Raw genomic sequence first — 27,966 nt, 5'->3', positions numbered from 1 at the left:
GGTGCCAAGTATAGCAGGCAGTCACTTTGCTCTTGCCTACCAGATCCAGTGTGAACCATACATAATTTAGCTACACGTTCTCACAGTTTACCCTTTGTATGCAGATGAAAGGTACATCTATTCTTATTGCCTCCTTTACCAGACTCAAGGATGAAAGTAACTTCACAGCTTGTTTGCTTCTTATTTATAAATGTAAAATGCTATGTCAGCCTCAATATAATAATCTAAAGAACCAAGTGCATTTATCAGCTAGGATATACTTTACACCAGCATACAATCAAATACGTTTTATCATTCCTTCTGATCTGCATACATGGATCACAAATCCCTGTGGCTTTCCAACTGCACATCATGAAGCATCTTTTGATTAGCATTGTATTTGCTTATGTGAATATATGAATATGTATGAGTGTGCATATGTGTACCTATGGAGACAGACAAAGAAAATTGAACATTCATTCCCATAGTTTAAAAAGTGAACGTTAAATCCTATCTGAAGGAAGCATGTTGGCCCAGAAAGGGACAGACTGGCTTGAAATGGAAATGGAATAATAAAACAAAGTAATCTAAAGCACAACTTTGAATCAGTTAACATGGCAGCACTTTTACAGCTGAGCTTGCATTTAATAAAACCAAATTCTTTACTGGAAGGGAGAAATATACTTCCTCTCTCTTTTTTTATTTTTTTTTTTATAACACTGTGAAGAAAAAAGAACAGAAACTCTAACGCTGCAAGAAGAATATTTCATAATTTTTTAGCATGATAAAAACTTAAGGTCTTTTGGACTCTTAATTACAGAATTATCTTAAGGAGCTTTTTTAATTCTTAAACTCTCAACAGATGTTTCTGATTTCATTTAAATTATTCTCCAAGTATTGATTTGGTGGTAAAAGCTACATTAATATGTCTGTTTTCACAGACATACACATTTGAAAACAGATGATCTAAATTAAAGTGGTATTCCGTCAGCAAGGTCTTTGCATTTATCAACATCACTCCAATCTTCCAGTGTGTTTTAACACTTTCTCAGGTGCCAGTTGCAGTTTGCCATTTATACTGATGAACAGAAGGTATAAAATGGTGAAAGCAGAAGACAGCATTCCCTGGCATCTGATACTTTAATGGGGACATTTTTAAGCATTCTATATTCATTTTGAATAATTGTTTGGAACAGGGATGGGGGGGGGCAAAAAGTGAGATTACTTTGGTTTGACTTTCAATTAGTTACAGCACAAACTGCAAGTTTTACAACTCTGGATCAGGTTCTTTCTTCCCAACCTTTCTGGTTCACTGAATGACCTGCCTGGAAACTGAACAAATTAGTTGCTACCTCATACTGTTGTATATGTATACTCGTCTTTGTACATGTATGTAAACTACCAATATATATGTATTCATGCATAAATAACTTCCTGATTAAGTGAAAAACTTTTTTTTTTTTTTTTTTTTTTTAGAACAGTCAGGAAACACATTATACCCTGTATCATGCAAGCTTTTGTAATATATCCATCATTTAGTATATACCACACTGAGTGTCCTAAACAGTGCCTGTGTGTCTCTCTTCCTTCTTAGCTGATGTGAGAAAAAGATGGGATATTCATAAATTTTTGCTATTATTTTGTGTGTACATGATGCTTATAAAATCGTGCTTTTTCAGAAAAATTGGGAAAGTATAATATTCTCTTTTTCATTCAAGTCGCACTTTAAAAGTGATAGATCTTATTCATGACTGGGCAACTGGTAGTCACATACTAGATAGAAAATGGAGCTCAATCAGAATCTTAAGGCAATACAGTCTATTTTCTATAAAAGAATAATCTTTCTGGCTTGGGCAGGATGTTAGTAGTCCAGTTTTTGTGTAATAATCTTCCACTCATTAAGAAAATATCTAATGAGGCCCAAGACTCCATGTAATGGTTTCTGCACTTAAAAAAAAAATTAAGCATTATTTTCCATTCTCTCAAGATTTTCAAATACTTATTTATTCAGATGAGTGTGTTCTTTGATTTTACTTAAGAGTTACTGCAGAGATTCAACTTCTTGCAATAATATAGCAATGTTCCAGGGGATCACCAACATAGTAAGCTGATTGATTTGAAGGTTTATATTTTTTCAATTTCACTACATTCCCACTAGAACTTAAAAATTCTGTGGAATAAAAAAAAATAAATATAGATATAGATATGTACACACTATCATTTATTATACTTATTTATAATTATTTATATGTAATGTATACATTATATATAATACATATTATATATAAAATATATGTACAAATATATATAGATTTAAAAGCCAGTGAGAAAAGGCTATCTAGAGAAAGACATGTTTTCTTCTGAACTCAGCAGTTGCTGATTAAATATTTTCTAGTACTATATTCCAGATAAACTATATTCTAGCACTTCTCTGTACAGGTAACAAGTCCCAGATGTCCTTTTCAGGCAAAAGATGTCAGCATTCACGCAGGGCAACAAAATTATGAAATACTTTAAAATAAGAAAAAGTGGACAAAAAGGCACAAATATTCCCACACTAAAATGCTGCAAACCATACCTGGCAACATTTCTGCAGTTGCACAGGTTTCTTGAGAAGACAGCTATGCTTGACAATTAGGGTAAGATTGGTGACTCTGGATAGTTGTTCTTATCAATCCTCTTATACCCCAAGGAAGAAAACTACCAGTGTATCTTAGGATAGTCAATGCATTTTAGCAGATGTGTCAGATACCTGGGATGAAATGAACAGGACCTGGTGAATATTGAGTACAGTAAGATATGTGCACCATTGGTATTCCTACAGTTGGCCTTGTACGTAATGCATTGAGGGTCTCTCATACTTTATAACCCAGGTGACAGGGATGTATGTCAGCTTGATTTATGATATTAAATAAGGTGGGCTGAGAAATGGGTGGCACAGAGAAAAGGAAACCAGGTTTATGGCTGTGCTGCAACTGGCAGACCACATTCAAGTGAAACCATTAGGAGACAATCATCCTTGTGCTATAACCCTTCTCCTATACATGACCTGCTCCCCTCCTAGGGCCTTCTGTGAGGTGTCTCACAGCTTGGGATAGAAGTCGGGAAATATGCTTCCCATTCCTATTGTTTTAAAATACAGGGGCAAAATATGCCAGGCTTTGTTGAGCAATTTGCTTCTGGGAGTTTTGCTCAATTAAGGATTCAGAAGTTGTCTTGTGGTTTGGCTGGCTAGTTCGGAGAGGACCGACCAATATTCAAAAATTATTCAAAAACATGTGTGACCTTGTCTGCACCATCCGGCCAGTTCAGCAGGAGCTCTGTCTGAACCATTTAAAGAAAACTGGTTTAGAACATGGCCTCTTCTCTTTCCATAGAATCTTCATCTAGGACAGACCAAAAGTTGAACAATGCCCTGTGATTTGTTTTTATTTCCTACATATTTTTTTTCTCCAGTAGAATTGACAGTGTAAGAAAAGAAATTGTACAACTCTCTAATTCAAACTAGAGCGTGTGCTTTCAAAATAAAAATATCTGCTTACTTAAATGTCAAATTGAGATAAATGTTCAGACATACCACAATTTATAAGAAATGCAGGCAAAATCAAGCTCCTGAGAAAAAGATTTAAATTACAACAATATGGATGAAGCTTTACCAGGTTAATTAAATGAATGAAATACTTTCACTTTTAGAAGAGTTGCATTGAAGTAACTGCTCTCACTGCAGGCAGTACATTTTTCCTGAATATTAAATGCCATATTCTGAATTGTTCTGCAGAATTTGCCATACAAAAGGCATGTGAAAAATATCCCTAAATGGTAACCCACTTCTTAATTATGTTAACCAAATATTACTCACCTTTGTTGTGCTAAAAGCAAAATCTGGGGATTATCAGTGTGCTATGATGCAACAGAATGTTCTCGGAAAAGGTGCCTGACTCCACAAGACCTCATTAATAATGATCAACACAATTGGCTTTCTACAAATTGCCAAATACTGTTCTTGTCTTTCAAGGACATCTCACTTGCAGATGTGAAGAGCACTGGTAAAAGTGCTCTTGTATTGAATCACTTTCACAAGACTAATCATATTCCTCTTTCATTTAAGTGAAAGACCTTAATTCAAAAGCGAAATACTTAACTGTTATCCATCCATATGGGCAATATGACAACATTAATCCAATGTATAATTATGCTAAATGGTGCATATGCACATCTGTATGCCTTGTGCTACTTACTCCCTGCTTTTCATGGTTTGTATTTGTGAGATTTGCAAACTATTTTATTGCAAAATTAATGAAGATATAGTGATTCCACTTATATGATCCAGTCTGCTCCCAACCTAGTGTCAGTGTTAGGGCACAGACATTCTCCTGAACTATGCCCTGAGGTCATGTAACACCAAGATTTTCTTCTGCATGGATGCCACTTAACTCCAGATAGCTAAGCACCTGAGTATGCATAAGCACATTAACAGACAGTAAAGCTACAGTGGAAAATGTGAGAGGCTGGATAGGAAAATATCTCACTGTCAACTATTGAATTTATAATGGTAAATTATAAATATGTGCATATTTTTCATTGCTTTTGAGCTCAGGTGGATAGATGGTAAATCATTCCTGTGCAAAACACCAAAAAAAAACCCACCCCAAAACCCAAGGAAAAAAATCTCATGCAACCAGCCCTATCCCCACAAGCAATTCACACACAACATCCCATCTATACTGTTCTCATTAGGCCTCTTTTTTAACAAACAATATCCTTTCAGTGACTTTCACTGCCCTCTCCTCAACAACCAGCATTAATTGTAACTCTTCATCATGCTTTCTAATGGCTAAATATTCAGATATTTGGATTACTGGTGCATGGTTAGACTACTGTCTATGTAATCACGTCATGTGGTTTTCTGCAGTATTTATTGGTATTTTAGACACAGTAATACTTAAGTGGAATTGCATGGGGTGGATATATATTTCTTCTTCTTTCTACTGGGTGATGCCACTGATCACAAGCATACCAGTGTATCAGAAAAGATCAACAGCTGCAAGACATTTGGTAGGATATTTCATTTGAGCACTCACTTGTGATGATACATGTTAGTGACAGTCCTAGATGTATGTCAAACTGTAGAAATTATTATTTCATATTTTGGAGGATGGATATGCTTTATTAATAATCACAGTTGTCATTACATATTAGCCCTTTGGGATATAAACTGAGACACCTGCACTGAAAGTAGTGGAAGCACAGTAAGCTCAAAGTGAGAAATAAAACATAGAAGTGGACAGTGTTCTACGACTGAGACATTTAATTATTTTCTTTTCACACGGTGAGCAACTATAACTGTTTACAGTCTTGCCTGAAGTTCAGTGGTGATTTCCTACAGAAATATCTACATTTGTTAAGAATTGCATCATATTGGTACTGAAATGTTCCCTCCCTGTATAATTACTTTCCCTATCTCCAGTTTTCCTCCCCAACAGTACCCCTGTCTAGCAACTTCTTTCTCATAATCTCTCCATTGGCTCCTGAAAGATATATTAGTAAATCCATTCCCTCAGGAATATGGGAGCCCAGAGCTTTTACAGCATGGGGAAAGCTGGAAACAAACCCAGTGCCTCTGTGCCACCAGTGCTGGAAGAGCATCTCCGCAGATGTTGCAGCCATAGCATGCCAGAGCATTACAGCATCCGCATTATGAAGAGACAGCAGGACAGCACAATCTGCTCTCATCTAGACTCCACCATACTGAAGTCTGCAGTCTGGAGTAGAATGTTGGTATGAGAGCAGCTCATATGGGGTTTACAATCTCAGTATAGGCAAGAACCCAAATTCTGAAGAATTGAGAGGAAGGAGTATTAGAGAAACAGCTGCCCAATTCCAGCCAACTTCCAGATGAACCTAATTCCTATTGGCTGACAGTCATGATTTTGCACACAATATTTCTGTATCACATCTATACTTAAAAGGTCCCTCAAGACTGTTGCTTTTATGTTGGGAGAACAGATATTAGGGTAAAGCACAGGCCTTCATGTATCTTTACAGTAGCAAGCAGTTGTTGTTCTTAACCCTGAAATGCTACTGCATCTGGAGCCATCTCTCCCTCTTAGATAATTGCTTTCTTTCTAAGATGAAGGTTCATTCAGTCATTTCAACAAATGTTGTGGAAGCAACACTTCCATAAGAGCATTTGTGTCAATGCTATTTCCCCAGGCTTTTTAAGCCTAAGGATCTTTGGTGACCTGTAGACAATTTCTAAGACGTTACTGACAGCTTAGAAAAAAGATACCTAAAAAAATCTACTAGTTATGTCAAAAGTCAGTATATAGGAAACTAAAAGAGGCTGGAAAAGTTTTAGGAGTTTGCAAGTCAAGGAAAAATAGTGTACCATGACTAGTCCTCTGAAGTGAAATCATTAACGGTTCTTCTGTGGCTCCCTTCCATTTTGGGTAACTCTTAAAAAAGGTGATAAAACCATGTCTTCTATACTTGTATAGCCTACTTGGTAAAAAACACATGTTTTGCATACGTATGTCACTCACAACCTACGCACTCTCTATGCATGGCCCTAATCTGGTGAAATCTGACACAAAGACATGCTTTTAAATGTAAGTATTGCCATTGACTTCAAGGGGACTGTTACTAGGAATAAGCTTAGTCATGTGTGTGATGACAGGATTGGGGAGCTGGTATGAGCATGTGTCCCTGTTTACTGTACAAAGTAGATACACGTTGCTCTTTTTGCTGTTGCCTCCTGTGATGGAGACCTCATTCTGAAACAGACTGAAGTGTGATATGTTGGCAGGTGGTCTTTATTAGAACAGTCATTGACATCGTCAAGCACCTTTTGAAAGGTGACATTGCAGCTAGAAGGTTATCAGGCCAGAGCCATGAAGTCTACAACAATTTCTCTGACAACATTGTAAACAGGTAATATCTCTGACCCCTTTTTAGACCTAACAAAACACCGGAGATTGAAGTTCTTCTGAGTGTCTTTCATCCCTCTGTTATCCATGTATACACTTCCCCTAAGCTTTGTCTTGAAGTACCCTGCAGAAGTAGTGAAGTTGTGAGAGAGATACTTTAATTATAAGTACCACAGTAATGAATTCAAGTACACTCATTTATCATAAAGGGCTTCCCCATCTGTCTCTAAAGTATGCTCAAAAATGTTGTGTATTTGATAACATGAAGGTTGAGAATTTAACACATTTTAGTTTCAAACACTCCATGTTGGCTAGCTTTCTGAAAGATTGTACAAAAGCATTTTGACTGAAACAGCAGATTGGGGGGGGCGGGGTGTGTGCGCACATGCACGTGCGTGTGTGTGGTCTCTTCTTAATTTATTTGCAGTTCCACCCATTGGGATCAAGCTGCAATCCCTGTAGGCAAAAGAAGATTAGGGAAAGCAACTGACTGTTTTTTCCCAGACACAGAAGGGAAAGCGACTTCTCAAGTACCGCAAGTTTTTCTGGCCACTGTACAAATTGTTCCTGAGTATGGAGAGTTTCCAAAAGACCTAATTAGCAACTCGCTACAAACATTTCTTTGCATTAGCTAATGATCCGAATACACTTGTAAGCAAACAGTACCAACATATCTAATCAATGCAGAAAAACCAACAGAATGCCTATTAAACATCTGGATGTAATTTTCTAGTTAGACATAGAACAAAATGAAAACATATGCAGGTTTCTTTGATCCATGCCTCAACAAAGAAATTGTTGATAAAAACAACCCTACGTGCTGGCCAGTCAATGTGTCATTTTCATAAAGCCTGGTCATTTCTCTTCAAATGTTCCCAGTTTAATTTTGTTGGTTTCCTGCAATCTCTAATTTTACCATATTGTGTGAAACCACAAGGGATTCTTCAGATCTGATTTTATTTGAGGTTTACTGCTGTACGATCTGCTACTGACTTTTTTTTTTTTTTTTTTTTTTTTTATTTCAACTCAGGGAATTTTTAAGGGTGAAAGAATGGGGGGAGGGATGGTGAAATGACCTAGTGTAACTTTCTGAACATTCGTGCCTTCAAGGAAAGCTACTAATTAAAAAGAAATCAAATTACAAAGAGGGTATGCAATGGCTATCAGCCAAAAGATAGTTAATAATTAGAAATGTAATTGCTTTACCCTGCTCATATCATTTGCAGTCCATAAATAAAGAAATATTTTAAAAGTGATATTGTTTTGCATGCCCTCACAATAATTATTATTCTTGCAGCTGTATGGGTAGTCACTACTATACCACATGCACTCTATAACTCAGATACTATTTTTAACTCTATTCTATACCTGTGCCATCCTGCCATTAATAAAGAAAGAACAGTCCCATACTCCATGCACATAAACGTAATTCTTAAACATACACTGTTTCTCTTTCAGTTGAAAATCAAAAGATCTCTCAATCTAAAATTTTGAGAGTGTAAAATCTATTGAATTCTGTAATTGCTTCCCCTACTGATTTTCTCTCACTGTATAGATAGTAGAACAGTGGGATATATTACAAATTTGCTAAATAGTTTCCCGCCCACCTGCAGCCAACTCCTAGTGATTAACATCATCAACATTTTCATTATATGTGCCAGCCTGTGGGAAGTTAAAAAATATTGCGTGCAATAGTCCTGTTAATAGCAAAGGAAAAAAAGCCCAACCAAACAGTATGGTAAACAGAACGTCACACAATAGGTCATTTCCCTAAAGAACAGATGCTATACCTGAAACCCTTCCAATACGTTCAAACTGCATTTTGAAACCAGTACTTGTTTTTTGGCTCAAAGCTCCAGCTGCTTCCAGTGTGAGCTTCCATTACATAGTCAGTGCAGGATTAGGCCCTTTGCTATATGAGATAGGGGCACTACATTAAAATGCTTACAGTGAAAAACAATTGATTTCAAACAGCAGAATTGAACGGATAATTAAACAGAACAGCTTTTGGGGGGTTAATACTGAATGCAATATTTTTATTGTATTTTAAAAATATGAGACAAAGGTTTAAACACAATTATGCTTAATCCAGTTAGAGAATTCTGTAGAAGACGTATAGTTTTGTGGTATAATGATCTGGTATAAAATGCTACCTTCAGTTGAATAAGGCTCTTTACTATATGCTCGGACATATTTTGGCCTGTTTTTCACTGGTGTGAGTACTGCCACGGAATGAGCATGTTCAGTTTTCCAAGACTAACCTCGATTTATATGTGACTAACAAAAAGGAAATTTTTATGCTCTAGTCAGCCAACAATGATGCATTATAAATTAAATATCAGATCATATTGGTTATGGTTCATGTCATGTAATGTCAGTGGCTCTCATTTGGAAAAAAAAAAAAGTAAAAATAATCACATTTGATTCCACTACTACTTTTAGAGCTCTTTATCTTGATTATAATGAAAAAAAAGATTCAAAATGCCCTGAAGTGTGTGAATTCTGAATCTAAGTAGGTTAAAAACACTTGTTAAAAAAACCAACCAAACAAACAACAAAACAACAAAAAAAACCAAAACCTAAAACCTATCAGTAGAATACAGCAATACTCTTTCTGTTAAAACATGCCTCGGACATTTTAATGATGACAAATAAAGGTTACAAGACATTTCAACTTTCATATAGGCAAGCAATCAAAATGAAAAAAAAAATAAAAGCTTCTGTTTACATTCCAAAACATTGTTGTAATGTCATATCTGTTAATATCTCATTAACAACTTGCGCTGGCAGGTTAGCGAAGTACAACCAAAGTTAGGTAAGTGTTACATTATTACAGACTCCATAGCTACTAGGTACACACACAAAGTATATAATAATACCTTGCATTTTTATGGCATCTTTGATCTGAAGATCTAAGTACTTTATAAGCATTAACTAATTAAGCTTTCCAATGCCATGAACAGATCAGTGATTTGGCTTGTCCAAGACTACAAGGAAAGAGCTGGGAACAGAAAGCAAGATTTTTAGCTTTACTTATGCAGGCAGAACACCAGACAAGTTCACATTCCCTTCCTGGGAACCAGAAGCTATCAAAGGTCACTATCAAGGGTATTTTGCCTCATCTCTTAAAAAAAAAAAAAAAAGAGCCAATATATTCAAAGGCCTCACATCTATTCATGTATTCACAAACACGTATGCATAAATGTATAATACATATAGACACACACACACATATTCACAGGTACAAACACTATTACTCATGCACATATAAATTCACAAAAACACATGCACTCAAGCATACATGGATTCATTCAGTTTGGATTCCCAAGCGAAAACCAAAACTTCATTGCAAAAGACTGGGGGAAGTTTAATTTTCTTTTCCTTTGGTCGTTTCTATGTAAAACTGGGAATAATGTTGTACGGAAATAAGACTCTGAACAAATAAAGCTGTAACTTGACATTGCGACACAGAATCATAAAATAGTTTGGGTTGGAAGGGACCTTCAAAGGTTGTCTAGTCCAACCCCACTGCAATGAGCAGGGAACATACCGAATTGTGTATGAAATTTGAAAGAAAGACTGCTCTTTCCCTAGGATACAAGACGAAGCATAATACAACTCTAAATAAGTGTGTCTAGAAAACATTAATGCGGAATTGTAAAAAAAAGCAAATTATAAAAATTATCGACTTTAAATGATGTGATACAACATTTTGAGGCCTCTTTTTGGAGGTTATAAAGGCGCGCTAACAGCCTAAATACATTTTAACGCATTAAGTCTGAAGGTACTGGTATTTCACACTCTACCGCGTAATTCTGGTACGAATAGGGTGGCTGTTAACAGAGAGTATGTTTTGAAGTTTACTTCCCACTGCAAGCTGCGTCGCCGTTTGTCATCTCATTAGCGCCACACGCAGAGTCTGTGGGATTTGCTTGACCCTCACCAACCTCGAGTGGGCCTATAAAACACTTACTGCAGCAAAGCTCTTGACAGCTTTCCCCTGCCTGTGAGACCCCTCTTACGCAGAAAACGACTTTCCCCCAAAGGACGACGTCCGCCGTATAGGGGGTCACTGTGACCCACACTTCAGCTGACGCGCTGGAGGCTGTTCCTCACACAACGTTCCTGTACTGCCAGCAGCACCGTCAGCAGGTCCTACCGCGCGCACCGGCACCGCCGTGCACGCAGGACGGCTATGACAGCCTGCCCGACCCACAGCTCCGGCTCCTAGGATGGGGAAGCCTGGGCACGAGTGCGGACGGCCGGCAGACGCCGACTCGCGCTGGGTGAACACCCGCGGGCGAGGGCAGCACTCCTTTGGCCAAGGGGCCCTTGCGCTGGAAGCGCGGAGTCCGCGCTAGCTAAGAACGGCGACCGCCTGGCACCGTACAGAAGCACAGCGAACCCCAGCTCCGGCGAGGAGGACCCGCACCCCCCATCCGCCGCTCCCCGCCCCTCCCGCCCCACGTTACTTTGACTGACAGCTCAACCTCTCCACTCTCCTTCCCGTCGACCTTCCCCCCTCCCAGAGGCTCCGCGCGCTTCCTGCCCTCCGATTGGTTGGCTGGCAGAGCCCCTGCCGCTCCGCCACAAACGGCTCCCAGCGAAAGGCTGAGAGGCGGTGGGAGACGAGCTCTCGCCATTGGTCCGCGGCGCCCCCACGCATCACGGCCCCACGTTGCCTCCGGGGTCGCCGATTGGTCAGCGGCGGCGGCTCTCCCCGTATGGCCCCCCCGCGCGGAAGGGTGGGCGGTGCCGCGCGGCCGGTTAGCTGGCGGAGTGTGAAACCGCGTGCTAATGTAAGCGGCGCGGGCCAGCGCGGTGTGCTCCGCTGCCGTCCCGTCCCGTCCCGTCCCGTCCCGCCGTGCGCCTGCCGCCGGGCCGCCCGACCCGCGCCCGGGCCCTCAGCGACCCAGAGCGCTCCCGCGGCGTTCGGTCGAGCCGGCCGGGAGCGGTGGGGCAGGGCCAGGAGGAGGACGACGACGACGACGACGACGATGATGATGATGATGATGATGATGATGGTGGTGCCGCCGCGATGTACCGCGCTCGGGGGGCTCTGATGAGGCACGCAGCTCCCCGATGTGCGCCCGCCCAGAGGAGGCTGTAGTGGTACCGTTGCACGAAGGAGCTTCCCGTCTGAACTAGCCCCGATACGGACGCTTTTGTGTTAAATTTCTTCTTTTTCTTCTCACCCGACGGGTCGGACGGATTGGCCATTCGGGCTAGCGGGCTTTAGCGCTAAGTGTTTTTTTCGTTTCTCTTTTGTCCGAGGGACCTATCTGCAAGTAACGGAGGAGTCTCGGCTGCGTGTGTGGCTCCCCCTCCCTGCCCCCTTGCCTGTCGTGCATGAGCTACTGGAGCGGCTCCGCTCGGGGCCGGCTGCGCAAAGCTCTCCCCCGCCGCCTCCCGCCTTCCTCCCTTGTTCGCCGCTCCGTGTCTTGCTGATGACCTCGTCCGTTCACCGACTCTCGGGAGCAGCGCGGCTGTCTGCGGAGACTTTCTCTCGCCCCCACCGTTTGCGACGGTCCCGCCGCTGACACCGCGTTCTCCCGGCTGGATTTCTCACACCACCCCCCCCCCCCCCCTTGGTGAGGGGCAGGAGTGGGGAGAGGAGTTGCCTCCGCCCGGGCTTTCCAGCCTTACAGCTACATCTGCAGTTCCAGAGCCCACGAAGGGGAGCGGACCGTTCATCCGGACGGCGGTTGTACCCCCTCGTTACGCCGGATCCCTTCCTGTCCCGCCGCACCCAGGCGCTGCGGAGCGGCGGTGACAGTCCCCAGCGGAGCCCACCCACCTCTCCCGGGCCCCCCAACCCAGAGCAGCAGCAACAAAAGACCCCGCGGCCGGAGGATGTTCCCGCGGGGCGGCCACTGAAAGGCGCGGCAGAAGGAAGGCGGCTGGCGGGCGTCGCTGCTCCTGCCCCCTCGCCGCCCCGGGCGTGAAGCCAGGCCAGGGCGGGGGGCTCCCCGCCAGAGCCGCGCTGCGAGGGAGACCCTCCGCGACCGGAGTCATGTTTCCCCAGAGCCGGCACCCTGTAAGTACTGCCCGGGCGCCCCTCCGCGGGGCTGGGCATTGCTAGCTGTCGGCGCTGCCCGTCGGTGTGCACCCCCAGCTCCCCACCCAAATGGGGGGTCAGAGTGGCTGGATGCCCTCTCAAGTTTGTCCTCTCGAGGGAGGAGCGGCCCATCCTGCCTGCGGGCGTGGCCAGAGAGGGGACGTTTCCCCTGATTCCCCCCCTTCCCCCTATCCTTTCTGCTTCGCGGGCAACTTAATTTGCCTTGGGGATGCGGCGGGGGGTCGCCGCCCACCCCAGCAGCACCCCCATGCCTGCCGGATGCGACACCCGGCTGTGCTCCTGCGGCGAGGGTCGGCGGGGAGGAGCCGGCACGCCCCGCTCTCCCGTAGGCGGTGGCGGCAGGATCGGGTGGGTCGGGGCCCGAGCGGCTCCCTGAGCGTGGCGAGCGTCGCCTCGCAGATGAGGGACGAGAAGGTGGGTAACAGGTGAGCAGCGCCCCGGGGCGGCGGCAGCCGGGCCGGGCTCCCCTCTGCCTCCTCGCTTTACTCTCTGCTTCATCGCATCCCTGCGGCCCTGCCGCGGCGGGCAGCGCCGTTCTCCCCTCTTCTCGCGGGGCGGCCGCGTCGTGTCTGAACGTGCCTCTCTCTCCCGTGCCGGCCGCCGCCGCGCCAGACCCCGCACCAGGCTGCGGGCCAGCCTTTCAAATTCACCATTCCGGAGTCGCTGGACCGCATCAAGGAGGAGTTCCAGTTCCTCCAGGCGCAGTACCACAGGTGAGGGACGGCGGGCCGCCTCGGACCGGGGGGGGGGGGTTGTTCTCCCTGTCCCCGGCCGGGCATGGGGGGCTGCACTGAGCGGCGGCGTCCAGGCGGTGGCGTCGCGGTTCAGCCGCGCCGCGCGCCGGGCCCGGCCCCCGGCAGCGTCGATTAGCGCAAAGGTGGCAAGAGGCGCCCGGGCGCCAGCGGCGGCGGAGGGTCCGGGGAGCTCGGAGTTGGGGGGGGGGGGCCCATGCCCTGAGGGTTCGTCCCGCAGAGCTGAGGCCCGGGCAGCCAAGGGAGGGTGGTACCGTGGAAGCTGGAGCGGTTGGCGCTTGTATGCACTTAAACCCCCCTATTTGTTGGGGATCCTTACGTGGAAGATTTTTTAAAGTATAGAGAGAAGACCTGCGCTAATTCTGTGGGCATAGTGCATTAAGGAGGCAAATTCTCCTGTTTGCTTATTTGTGTGCGGTGATAATGGAAAGGTTAATAAAATGCTAACATAGGGTGCTTAAAGAGCCGAGAAGGATTGTGAAAGCACGCAAGTACTGGAGTACTAACACAGAGTTGATGTGAATATACTGACATGTGTTTGACTGCTGTGCTGTCATTTAGGTGTTCTTGTCGAGTTTTGTGTTCTTGCTGATTAAGTCCGTATAGAGATTTAGGGTATTGGTTCTTGGCGTACACAGGGCAAGTGCCATTAAAAGGCATTGATCTTACTTAATTTTGTACTTACATGGACCAGCAAGATCTGGCTAGGAATAAAAGGTTTTGCAGGTTTCTCAGGTAGAAATAGCCTGGTGTTGCTTGGGCTTCCTGTTTATTACCTGAGATGCTACATTTTTAGTCTTGCCTAAAATCGTTAGCTTGTTAGAATCATTTATTACTTTAGAAATACAGTGTAAACTGTAAACATTTCGTATTGCAATGGTAAGTGAAAAATGCTGACTTACTTAACAGTTCCCGTGGTTGCTTACTAGTGTCATTAAAAACGAGCAAACAAACAAATAAAAACACACAACCAAACAAATATCCAAACCAAAACAACAGGAAAAGACCCAAAACAAGAATAGTTTGCGGAGATCAAAGGGACCATGGAGGCATTTGCCCTCAGTGGAATTAGTCAGAATTGTGCTGTGGTTAGTGATGAGATATGCAAGTACCAAATTCAACTTTTTTTCATTTATGGAAGCAAAAATAGAAAACAAACCTGCTATCAATTGATAGTCAAAGTTACTTATTTTCAAACTGGGGGAAGATAAAGCTGGCTTGAGATTACTTAAGAATTATAGACATACTCAGTTGTAATTCTAAACATGGGTGGTGTTACTTGGCAGTAATTTACTAAATGCTGTGTACAAAGAAATGCTTCTGACTACTGAGAAGTAGTACTTGGGAGAAATTCACATCCTTTTATAGCTTGAAAGTTGTACCACTTCATGGCAGCTCCCCTGTCAAAACACGAATATTGGATATATTTGAGTTCTGGAGGCAGTTTGGGTCTCACACAGCACCCACAAAATACCTTTTAAATTTCCTGTTCAGCCTTTATGTTTTATGTGAGTTAAGTTTTTCTGTCTGTGTCTGTTAGTTTATGATTTTTTTTAATTAGCTGCTTCTGTCAAAATACAAATAAAGTGGGTACATGTCAAAACAAATGACATGTTACATTAAAGTGTGATCTGTTTTGTAGCCTTAAATTGGAATGTGAGAAACTGGCAAGTGAAAAGACAGAAATGCAGAGGCACTACGTGATGGTAAGTATATTTGCTTTTTCTTTATTTCAGTAAATATGTCCTAATATAGTGTAAGCCAGCATAACAAGATAACGTATGCTCCTTTATTTGCAGTATTATGAAATGTCGTATGGATTAAACATTGAAATGCACAAACAGGTAAGGTGCTTTGTTTTCTAAACCACAAAATATTCAGTCTAGTGCATTTAAATGTAGCCATTCTGTTTATGTTCAAAGGACTGTATCATGTGCCCTTGCCTACCTGCTGTCAAATGACGTATAGATTAGGTTGAGCAACAAGGGTTTCTTGGTATTGGTCCTGTAAGATGTTGGCAAAAATAAGAAAGGTCTTGTGTCTGAAGCTTCAAAATACAATTCGGTGCTTTACGTTGTTTTATTTTGTTAGTGATAGAGCCTTTGATGTGCAGAACTGCTCTTAAGCATGAGTAGCATACCTATTGACAGTTGCTCAAATCCTTGCCATTTAAAAGTATGAAAAGATTAGTGACTTGGAAAGCTCTAGTTATGACTATGAGCTTGCAAGTTCCCATAAAATTCACAGTTATGGCCACTATAATGGTGAATAAAAAGAGTATTGAACTGGAACAAGACACTAAGGACCTCAAAAGAGAAGAAAAGCTAAATGATTGCTCAGCCCAGAGGACCCTCAATTGAGTAGTCATTGTCTGCCAAATAAAGCATTAATGGCAGGGTGTAAGTATTCTGTAGATATGCTGACATTCACTTTTTCATCAAGATGCTAGTACAATAAGTCTTTCAGAAATCGATGGCCTCTTAAAAAAAATTATCATTAGATGAAGTTGCACAGTTGGACACATTTCAAAGTGCAACAATACAATTCTTTCGTGATGTGTATGTGCTATTTCATCTAAAACTCTTGTTTCATTAAATTAAAGAGCATGGCTGACCGGCTAGGGCACAGCGAAGAAATTGATTAGTTCAGGCTTAAGATCTTCAGTATATTCAGAGACTTTTATTAAGCAAGTGAATTGCAGAGTTGAATTTTGCCTTTGTAACTGTGGACTGTTTGATTTTAATTTTTTATATATATATATATATATATATATATATATATATATATATATTTCCCCACCCCCGAAAATACTGTATTTGGTAAGATGGTATTGTAATTCCATGACAACTTCTTGTCTGCAAAGCTGAGTAGGTGTTCTCTTGGTTCTTAGAAGTACACTTGCTTGAATCCAAAATGGCAGTGAAAAAAGAAATATTATGACAACCTCTTTTGGTGAGTTCTTTTAAGGCAGAGCGGCTACAGTTGTGTTTGACTTTGTTCTCTGCTGTAGCTGCATTAGTCTTCATGTTTCTAATGTTCAAAAATAACTTAAGTTTTTCTGTGATATGACTTTTCCAGGCTTTGTGATTTGGAGATTTCTGTCTTGAATTTTTTTTTTTTTTATTTTTTTCCTTCTCTTAAACAACTTTCTGGCACACTGTATCCCATGAGGAAGCCAACATCACCTGTATGGGAGCCTTGTTTGGTGTGAAGTGGATGTTGTTTTCAGAAGACATTTGAAGAGAACATGTGACTTCAGTAAATGTACTGGGAGTTAACTTTAGATGAAATCAATTTAGCCCAAAGGACTAAAGAGTGGAAACTGAGGTTTCCACTTTGACCTTAACATCTGTGTATTGCAAGGGTTTAATGTTCTGTATGTATGGCAGCTATAATTCCGTAGCCAGTAGGCAGTGATACTCTGGGAGCTTTTAAGATTTATGACAGGCAAGTATACTTATATGGGTCCTAGCCAAGGAGAGCAGAGCACCCTTGCTCTGTGTAGGCTGCTAAAAGAGTAATAATAAGCATTTGAAGGGATAATACATTTCCTTGCATGTGAGTCTTAGATACTATGCTTTTACATGTTAAGTAGTTCTAATTTCCAATAAAAGTAGCACCTTCATGTTAAAGACTCCTGATTTAGATTCCTGCAGTGAGGATGCCAAATGGTGTTACAGTTCCAGTGTGTAGGTGGTCTTAGATTACAGGAAACAAGAAAAAAAACACCCTACCAGTGACATTCTTCTGTATTTCCACCGTTAACAATAAGTTTTGAGGAGGCTTTTGGCAGATAGTAATCATAATTCTTATTAAAACTGATGACGTCTAGCCCCAAGGGTGTAGCCGGGCTCAAATTGATGCTTTTTGCTGGCTGATCACCAGCATGGCCTAAGTGCTCATTATGTTGTAGAGAGGGCCTTTGGAGCTCTCATTACATTTGACAGGAATTCTCTCTAGGGGAAAGTGGGCATTAGCTAGACTCCTGACAGGCTGAAATTATTCCTGCTTTATGGCTTATAACCAAATGCTAGCAAGGCATCATCAAGGGACACGAAAAATTGCCATTTCTGACAACATCTTTGTTACTGAAAAATGCAGTGATGGGGAAACTTCCCACTGAACAAGCTTTAATGTTTTTAAGGCCTGCCTGCTATGTGGATGCTGCACTTAGTTTGTGTGAAGCCCTTCAGAATACTTGGGCTGCTGAGTGAAAACCCAAAAATTAGACTGCAGCAGTGTTTCCTTATGCAGTGTGGTGTGTAAATAATTGTTAAGGTAGAGTCATGTGAATAAAATGAAGAAGCCACAGTTCACCTGCATATGAGAGGGTTGACTTGTACTGATACAGTGGCATCAGCCAGTCCTTCTTCATTTAATGTGGTAATCGTTTCGGTGAAACAAAGTTATTTGGGACTTAAATGTCTTTATAAACATTTAAACTGAGGTGAACTTTCCATACCTACTGAGCTTTCCACTTGAATGTGTGGCATTTGAGTCCAGAAGTGGCCACATAAGGCTTCCTTCACAACTTTAGCTTTGTATCTTAGCAGTGTTTAATTGCTTAACTGCATACTTAAATTGAGGTATTGCTCCTGCATTTCAGCTTGCTGGCTGAACAGTGGTCAGGAAATAATGTTTTTGGCATATTTGTGGCTAGTGGGTTTTGTGGTTTAGTGTGTGTGGGTTTGTTAGTTTGGTTTTTTTTGTGTGTTTTTTTTTCCTTAGTTTCTCTGAGTTGGTTTTTTTTTTGGTGGGTTGTTTTTTTGTCTTTTTTTTTTTTTTTTTAAGGGATTTCAGAGGTTGGCTGTTAAGAGGATAATGTGTGTGGATTCTTCTATCTTGTTTACAGATAAATTATTTTAAGGTGAATAGTCACTTAAGTTTTGCACACCTGAAACAGAAACAAGCACCTGAAGATTCTTTTAGGGTAGATGCAAATATGGTTTTCGTATGTGTCAAGAAGACCGAATAAGTTAAGGATATATTACGTGGTCTTAAATTTCTCTTCTGTGTTACACTGTTCGAGTCAGATTTTTCCACTGTGACATCTGTGGCTGGCAAAACAGATGCATCAGCTGCTAGTGCCAAGTGGCGGAGTTGGTTGGGTGTTAAAAATCACACTGTACTTAAGGAGTTGCTGTGCTTGGCTATTCAGGGCAGCGCCTCTTTATTTTCGCCAGCTGTGTGTGTGATCTTATGTCATAAGTCAGAAGATAAGGCTTCCTGTGCATTCAATGCCTTGATTGTTTAGGTGAAAGATTAGCTTTTGTTCAGTGGCAGGCAGCCAAAGAAAGAGAAATTCATCACTGCTGAACCAACTGACAGACTGTATAAACTACTACAGTATGTGGGTTTCTGCTATCCCAGCGGTGACAGCTAGGTTTCCTTTTGTTTGGGTGGGTTATTGTGATCTCTGTGACCTGCCTGAAGGCAGATCTGTCATTCAGTACCTTGCCTCATGTAGAAGAGTATACAAACTCTAAAACTCCATTATGTTAACCAGTTATGCAAAAGTCTGGTTTAACCTGAACTGTTTTGTGGAATAATTGCTAGTGTTTTACAGCAAAGGACAGAATCTTACACTGATACCTCATTAGAACATCATGATGTTCTTTAGGAGTGGGTTAAATAGGAGGGATTTAAGGAGCTTAGTTAGCTCTCTACAGCTTCTGAGTAGGATGACTGTGCTGTGGAAAGGGGTTTAAAGATAAATTTTTTTCTTACTACTTGTGTCTTAATTGTTGGAATGAAAGACTTAATGAATCATTAAGGTTTTGGTGGTGTGCAGTGGGTGTTTCAAGAACATTTTACAGTTGGCACTGCCACATAAGATGTGCAAAACCTGTTTCTATTTAAAAGAGGAAATGGTAAGATTGATTGGAACATAACATTTTTCACTCAAAAAATTGTACTTATTATACAAATATTTGTTTTTTTAAATGAGTATGGTTGTACCAGCAGTGCAGCCTATTCTACCACAGCTAGAGTTGCCAGTTTGAATGTAGAGAAAAGACTAATGACCTCAACTTCTGAACCACATTTTAAGCTTGAGGCCAGAGTTATTGTGAAGGAATTATCTGACAGGTTCAGGGCACTGTGTGAAATACATCTCTATGTGGCTTGTAGATAACTAGATTGTCAGATACTATCTCCTATGTCAACTTCATATACAACTTAATCAGAAAATATGTCACAGTGTAAAAACTGTACTTACGTTAAACACTGCCTGATTATCTCTCATTTTAGACTTGATCGACAAGATTTTCGGTTCCTCACAGAACCCTGGAAAGAGAGATGAAACGTGTTCCTCTACCATTCCTCATTCTTTGCGTTGCTGGAATGTACATTACCAAATGTCTGATGATATACTTTATATATTGGTTCAAGTGGGGAAAAAAAAAAAGCCCTGGTAATTTTTGTGGTAGGAAGATGAGTAAGGGAGTAAGAGGGAAGACGTTTTGTGAATGTATAGTAGTACCCTTCTGTCTGAACAGATTCCAGGGAAAAAAGCTTAATGCTTTTTTTCCTGCTGGTTATTGCACCAAATCAAGCTATGCATTTGAATTGCTTTTCCTCCCACCCTACTCAAGCACTTAGGTGTTCATAGCCAAGCAGTAAAATTGCATTGTGTCTCCTGTGCAAAATGAAAGAGGATCTTTCAGGGTTGACAGTAGGTCACCACTGGCATACAGTAAAAGCCTTTAAAAACAGCTTAGGTTAACTGTCTCTGACCAAAAGACTGCACAGTACTGTTATTTAAAAAATAACAGCTTTGAGTAGAACTGGGTGAGGTTATCTTTCCACTTGAGGTAAGATTTAGGGAAATACAATGGCAATTATGTTAAACACTGCTATTTTTGTCTTTTGCATCACACTTCTGAGTTGGGCTCTGAATGTAGCTATTTGAGCAATAGTTTCTTATGTAGTTTCAGAAAGGGGAAAAGCAACAGCTAACAGGGAGAAGTTCCCGTTTTCCCTCATTTATATGTCAAAACAGACAATTTAATTGGTTAGTCCTCAGGATTACTTGTAGGCTATGGCTTTTGAAGTACTAGCAAGTTGGTCCCATGTTCAAACAACCTTCTGCAAGTATCAGGTTTCCGTCTAAGTATTTTGTGGAGGTAGCACGGTGTGACATTTTCTGGGCAACACTTTTCAGTGTTTGACCCACTCTCATAGGGAAGAATTTTTTCCTTTGCTAACTGTGACTTTGCATTTCTGCACTGGTGATCATTGCATGCCTTTTGTTATCTTGCTGAGCACCTCTCAGAACAGTCTGGTTTAGTCTTCTCCATAATCATCTCTGTCAGCAATCAAATCGCCTCTCCCATTACTCGTCCTCTTCTTGAAACTGAACAAATCTAACGTCTTCCTGGTACATTGCACGCTCTGATTGCCTGATCATCGTACTTGTGTCACTTAGAGACTTGCTTCACTTTGTCAGCGTCTTCCTTTTTGCCAAACAACGGGAACACTTTTAAATTTTAATCAGCTAGTTGCTTGCAGTCATACTATTGCATTCTAATATGCGGTGTAGCCTTCACCAGCATGAGGGTTAGGGGCTGATGCGTATTCAAGAACCGGGACACCTCTTGACCTCTTCTACATAATTGCTTTATAGTGTGTTTCCACCCTGGCTGTGGTGGAGAGGAGGTTGGCCCAGGTGTAGGCAAAAACACAGCCTTTCTTTGCTTTGAACTTTGGTTGGTTGTCCCTAGTTCTCAGAATACAGAAGACTTTGATGCCTACCTGCTTTTTTCATTGAACTCAAAATTTGGTGTATGTGTTGTAACACATCTGTGTTGATTCCTGTTCAGGTCGGGCAGTCCCAGCCTACACAGTTGTGTAGCTTTCTTTGGTCATCTTCCTTGCTTTTCCCTCAACCTTTCTAATTTTCAACTTAGCCTGTTGAAATGAGCGGGTTAGAACTACATGCAGTTCTCAAGGTGCAGGTGAACCAGAAATTTATATTATCACATAATTTTGTTTTCTGTATGCTTTTACTTTTTTTTTTTCTTTTAATTTTGTTTTGTTCCCCCCCCTCCTTTTCTTTAAATTTCCCAACATTTTATTTCTCTTTAGACTGCCATGAAATGCTGAACTGCTGGACTTCCCTTTTACATTTGAGTTTTGACTCACAAAGGATGATTTTAATCCCAGGAGCCATCATTTCACATTGAGGCTAGGGATGGCTACTCCCATTGTGTGAAAACTTTTAGATAAAATTCTTTTAATTGCCCACTTAGACTTCAGCCATTGTTTTTACTCTGAATGAATTATCTTATGGAGCAAGCTGTCTTACTGCTGTCTGTATTTTTCAGTTCACGGCTGAACATGCTCATTAAATGGATTACAGTAAAGGCCGCAGTGAAGCTCCACTGGTGACCTGTTGATGGCATAGTGCTGGAGATGACTGAAGAGCAGAGCTTGCTGAAGCTGAATTTATTCTTAACCGAAGTCTAGTTTAAATCTGACTAAGTTTTAAAATCAGTTATTTCCTGAGGTTGTCTCTTTTAAAGAAGGCCTAGTGATGCACCTTTTTTTGGTACTTAAGAAAAATGTCCTGTTCTGTTGCTGTTTCAAGATTCATACAAACAAATTGAAATAATGTTGAATTCTCTCAGTTGGAACCATAATCACAGTGTATTTACATGAAATTGGAATACAGAAAGGTTTATAGCATTATTTCATAGGGTAGTAGTGGTACTTCAACCTTGTGTTGAGTATTTCAGTTGTTAGCAAGCCTAGGTGTTACTAAACATACTTCCTAGTGTGGGGGAAACAGTTCAGAAAATGAACCCGTTTGGTAGGTTTCATTGAACTTTTATAATGACAGTAGTATTCTCTGGGTAATGATGGTTTGCACAGTGTTTAAAGATGGTCCAATCTTTAACTGGGGGTTAGCCAGTAGCATTCACCTTTTCTTTATATTCTCAGATGCGTGAACAAATTAGCACAGATGATCAAATTGCAGATTAAAATTCTTTGAGGGGTGTTGGGTAAACTTTGTGTAGGGTTCTTATCTGAAAATGTTTCCTACTTAGGTGATCCAAAGAGCTAACAATGTGATAACAAAACAGAAACTGAGGTTAACTTGTGTTTTGATGTAGGGGTTTTTGGTGTGTGTTTTTCTTAATTTATTTTGTTTTCTTAGTTGTTGTTTCATTTGGTTTTTGGTTGAGGGTTGGTTTTTTTTTCCTTTTCCCCTCCCCAGGCAGTATTGATGTTGGGTTTTTTTTCTGTTCAGTCTTTTCTTATTCCTCTTGAAGTTTTTTGATGTTTGTGTAAATAGCCGGTCAAAGCAACTCACTTGTAAGGTGACCAGTCAGTGTATTGACAAGAACAGACAGAATAGAAAACTGCATTAGGAGGCAAGCTGTTGGGATTTGCAGTAAATATATTACAGAACACAAGTGAATTGCCGATACTGCTTGTTTAGCAGTTTGCAAGGGCAATGGTAGTATGGATTTTTGAATTAGAAGGGAAGGACTGTTCTTTCTCTGTGCTGGATCATCTAGTTGATGGCTGAGGATAAAATTGATTTAGAGAACAAAGTGCTGCTGCCTCTGTTTGTGCCATTTTAAAGGCTTCTATGGATTAGCAAGCAAAACCAAAAAGATAGCTTTCACTTTTGGAGATTGGGAGCAAGAACTGGTATGCTTGTTCAGCTGCATCATGATTAGGTGGTAAGTCTATGAGGAAACCTGTATTTGTTAGGTCAAGAAAAGGAAAGGACATTTGAAGTTACGTAGGGCTTATGATCTGTGGAAATCTGCCTATTCATGAAATTGGTTTTAAGTCTTCTAAACCCCCTGAATTGCTGTGCTCTATGCTTCATGGTATGATGATCTCAACTTTAAATGTAAAACTTTGAATTAAATCCGGGGGGGGGGGGGGAAGGGGGGAATAAATATCCCATGATTTCTTTGGGAAAATTACTAACAGATCATTCTTTTGCAATATTGCCACAACAGTTTTCATTCACAACTTTTTTGCTTTGTTAACATGATCTCCCCCCCCAAGAAAAAAAAAAAAACCACAACTAACTCCTCTATCATGCTGCCCCTCCCCCCAAAAAAAAATCCCCAAAACCCAGCAAAGCCAAACCGCAAAAACTGAACAAACTTGAAATGTTTACTGCTATTTTTCATGTGTGAGTTTGGGTGTAAGGTCACTCTGAATTTCTGTTTTTTTCAATTGGTTGTCACGTTTCCAGCTGTTACTTTGCAGACAGCTAGCAGTCTGTGGGCTCAAATGATGGACATAAACTGCCAGTTAAGCAAACACAAAATCTTCAGTTAACAAGGCCAATGGGAAGCTCTTAGGTTTTTTCTTTAAACTGAAATATGAACTGTAGAATTGCAGCACTAGAAAGGACCTACTGCACCCTGTGTCCCAGCAGGGTTGGCTAAACCAGTGTCATTGCTAATAGGGTGCTTGTCCTATCTGTTAGCAAAGACTTAACAGCAGGGATGACTTGCAGGCTCTCAAGGTAGTAGGATGCTTTTATGCCCTTGCTGTTGAAATGCTGCTTCAGTTACAGCTTCAGTCTGCTCTTTACTATTCATTTTCTTGACCCTGGGTAGGGAGAGCAGATCCCTTCCAGAGCCTTCCAGAACCATTTTGTATACTTGTGCAGTCTAATGTTCATTCTCTGAATGTTGTTGCCCAGCTGATGTACAGTGCCTGAAATAAGTGCAGTACTCCAGGGGAGGAAATGCCGTGCTGAGCAGCATAGAAAGCTTACTTAACGTATGGCTTACTGTGGTGACAGTCTTTTTTGACACAGCATGCTTTTGACTTACATTCAGCTTCTGATCCACTGTGACCAAGAGATTCCTTCCTGGCCCATTATTTCGTTTTCCTTTATGTTCATGTCTAGGCATGCTATGGTCCTTTATCCTCATTTATGCCTATCCTTTTTTCTCCTTTGTAGTCCATTTTCCCATTCACTGCAAAGTGAGTTCTGAAGCTATTCTCCAGCATATTCTGTCTCAGCTTGAAGCTCTCTGCAAATTAAGGATTAAGGCAAATGAAGAGATCTTTACTCTTGTTAGTGGGAAATACTTAAAAATACTGGACCTATCATGCATGCAGATGTTCTTAATTTGCAGAAGAGAAGGATGTATTCATACATAGGTTAATTATCAAGCAGTTTTCTACTTGTTCCCACGGAGTAAAATTTTAGCTGGGCTGTGCTGTTTGTGTTGCTTCTAATATTACTACCAGTGTCATTCTTAGTGAAGATGTTAACATTATCTGCCTCTCTTAGCCATAATTTTCAGACATTGCATAAGTATGTTTATCCTAAAAGTAATTATGAGTTGAGATTTATATCCCTGTTTCACAGAGATGTTTATGAATAAGAAGCTTTTCAGTTCCCCAAACTTGAGGAATAGTTATTAAGCTGGAGTATCTTGGCTCCTTTATTTGCTGTTTTCTGTCCATTAGGCACTGATGTTTCATAATTTCCTATCCACTTGACATTGACAGGTTCTGCAAGGTGTCCACAGTCTTCTCTAATTTGCCTTTTTTTTTTTTTTTTTTTTTAATTTCATCAGGCCTAGTCAATTTGAAGACTCTGTTTTACTTGGAACTCTCTGACCTATTGCTTTTCTGCTTAAGCTGCAGTGTTGACCTTACATGACTATCAATTTGTATTAATTATGTGCTTGGTGGTAGTTCTTGTATAGTTAAGATGGATGCAAGAATGTATAGACTTTCTGGCCTTCTCAGTGTCCCTTGATTATATCTTTTCTAATTGAAGGGATTGCACCTCTTTTGTTCTCCTCCAACTGTTCCAATCCGTAGAGCAGAAGCTTTACTTCAGTTGTCACTTACTAGTGGGAAATAGTTATGTGCTTGTATGTGTGTGCTCGTACTGCCTCACTTGACCTATTTTACACTTCCTGCACATTTCCTATATGTCAGTTAAGAATTTGGGATTTATCCTGTTGGCACAATTCCATCCCTTCCCTTTTTTCTCTGTCTCTTCCTCTTCCATTCTCAGATGTATTAAGTATCATCCATGTCCTTAGTATTGTTCCATAAAGAAAATGTGAATTCTTTATAATCCCATTTTATCTACCTCCTTAGTAATGAGTCGTACAAAGCTGATTGTACAAGTTGTCATTTGCTTTCCTGAAGTCTTGCTGGCTTTTCTCATTCTTTGCTCTTGACCGCATAATGGTAAACTCTGCCGTGATTGTCGGGTTTTATCAAAGTTGTTACTGTTTGGACAGTTTCACTTTGGTCTTCTCTCTTAGAATGTAATCTTGGTACTGTAATTACTATTTTTTTCTATTCTGTGTGCAACAGAATATATATAAAACCAAATGAAATGGGCAAGAAATTGCTGACAAGTTTTCAAAATTTTGCTTGAAAGATTTTCAAACCTTTTTCCCCACATAGTGAAAATCTGTTATTTTCACCTTCCTCCCAAATCCCAAATGTGGCAGATAGCTCTGCTAGTTGCTGACAAGTTGTCAGTCCTCTTGTTACTCTATTAGTGGGTCACCTGATGGCACCTGAAGCACTGATATGAACACAGTTTTAAGGCCTTAAATTGTTTCTCCAATGTGACAGATTTTTAAAACTGAGCTCTGGATGTAGCTCTGGATAAGTATTGTGAAATGGTAAAATCGTATTTAAGATACAGAAGTGCGTGTGACTTTATTGGTAAGTTTAATTATGTAGTTAACTGCTAAATTTCTTGCGAATGTAGTGTATATTGTTCCCCTTTGATTCCCCTTCCTTTCCTTCCCCCAGATCTTTGTATTAATGTGAGAGGTTTTTTATTGTTTGGGTTTTTTTCTGTTTTTTTTTTAAATCTCATGCTTATTGTTGTCAAATCCAGATTCTACCTGCTATTACAGTCTTACTTGAATGTTGATAAGGACTGAATCCTGACTGGGAGTTTTGTTATTGACATTAAATGCTTTCGTTTGAGGAACTTTCTAAAAATTAAAGCATTAACTGTGGTTCTAGGCACATCTTCAGCTGTACAAGAGTTCTGACTTTGCGTTGTCATCCTAGTAGTTTGTTGCTGCAAGGATGTATGCAGAAATTTGGATGTGGCTTGTGCAAGGGGGAGCAAAATAGAACGTAGCTTTAAAATCATACCCTGAATGAAATGAAAAGCCAAGAGGGCTCTTTTCTGATAGGGGCATAGCAATTAACAGATACTGGGGCATTTTATGCCTCCTTCCTTTTTTCTTCTCTTTATCTCCTTATTCTTTGTCGTGTTGCTCAGCTGCCCAGAGTAAATTAAGTTTTTAATGTCCTTGAGCTAATAATGTGGAGTATGGTGCATAATTTTGAAGATCATGCTGCTTCTAGTCACCATTAGAGAGTGCAGTCTTATTGGATGAATTCCTCTCTTCCTACAGCTTATTTTTCCTCACAAATCCTCTACTCCTAGCTTGGTTCCTGTAGTACTCTGTGGGGCTGTGCTACCTGAGGGATGCCTCCTGTGACCTTATTTAACTTACTGAAGTGATGGTCCGCTAAGTTGGTGCTTTCCCTCCTCCTATAGTAATGTTTTCTGCCTGACTAGTTAGTTGAGATGTTGGACAAGTCCAAATATCTCCAGAATGTTTTGAAGAAAGTGCACCTCTGGAAGCGAAGGTGGCAAGACCTCTTCTGAATTGGAGTCAGCCTCCAACTCCCTCAGTATCTCATGGTATCTAAAGGTGAGAACTGTGTGTGCTGGAAAACAACTAGAAATTAAACCTGTTCGCTTACTTCAAAGATTTAAATACTTCAGTGCGTACCAAAGGTTAGGTTAGGCATGGAAACTAAGCTGTGGAACTAAAATTTGGATAAACACACCTGTTGTGAGTGCTTGAGCAAGATGGGCTGAAGTTGGATTAAAGGAGAAATGTGGTGACTGTCCTGTTTAGCCTAGGTTAAGAAGAGTCTTGACATAGTGGGGATCTGTGAAAGGAGGGCTTTAACATCCTGACAACAGCTTCTTTGTTGCCAGTTGGCTTGGGTTCAGCAGGTTTTACAGCTGCATATGGGATGGGCAGTTTTGTACAGTGATTTCCTTGAGAGCTGTGCAGCAGCCTTTATTATTATAGAGCGCTTTTAAATTAGACATCTGAAATATATCCGGTCACTTGACTTTACAGTTGAATGAGTTCCAAACCTGTATTAGATGTCTGGCAAGTGTATGTGTTGACTTGCTCATCATATGTAGCTTATGTTTAAATTAACATGACCTTTC

General features: G+C 41.0%; 1 protein-coding gene across 4 annotated transcripts in view; it reads left to right on the top strand.

Moving 5' to 3' along the window:
- The first annotated feature begins 11,913 nt into the window (after positions 1-11,913).
- Positions 11,914-27,966, top strand: part of TLE1 (TLE family member 1, transcriptional corepressor) — a 79,105-nt gene continuing 63,052 nt past the window's right edge. For all 4 annotated transcript variants that reach the window (XM_061349309.1, XM_061349307.1, XM_061349308.1 and 1 more), the window contains exons 1-4: positions 11,914-12,942; positions 13,597-13,697; positions 15,379-15,442; positions 15,536-15,580. In XM_061349309.1, coding sequence (XP_061205293.1) covers positions 12,919-12,942; positions 13,597-13,697; positions 15,379-15,442; positions 15,536-15,580 — 234 coding nt within the window. In that variant the 5' untranslated portion in view covers positions 11,914-12,918. The remainder of the gene's footprint in view (positions 12,943-13,596; positions 13,698-15,378; positions 15,443-15,535; positions 15,581-27,966) is intronic.

Source organism: Neopsephotus bourkii, unplaced genomic scaffold, assembly GCF_033783945.1.
Source record: "Neopsephotus bourkii isolate Nb327-2 ecotype Australia unplaced genomic scaffold, CSIRO-AGI_Nbou_v1 NB_399, whole genome shotgun sequence".
NCBI classification, from domain to species: domain Eukaryota; kingdom Metazoa; phylum Chordata; class Aves; order Psittaciformes; family Psittacidae; genus Neopsephotus; species Neopsephotus bourkii.
This window is presented reverse-complemented; position numbering and strand designations above follow the sequence as displayed.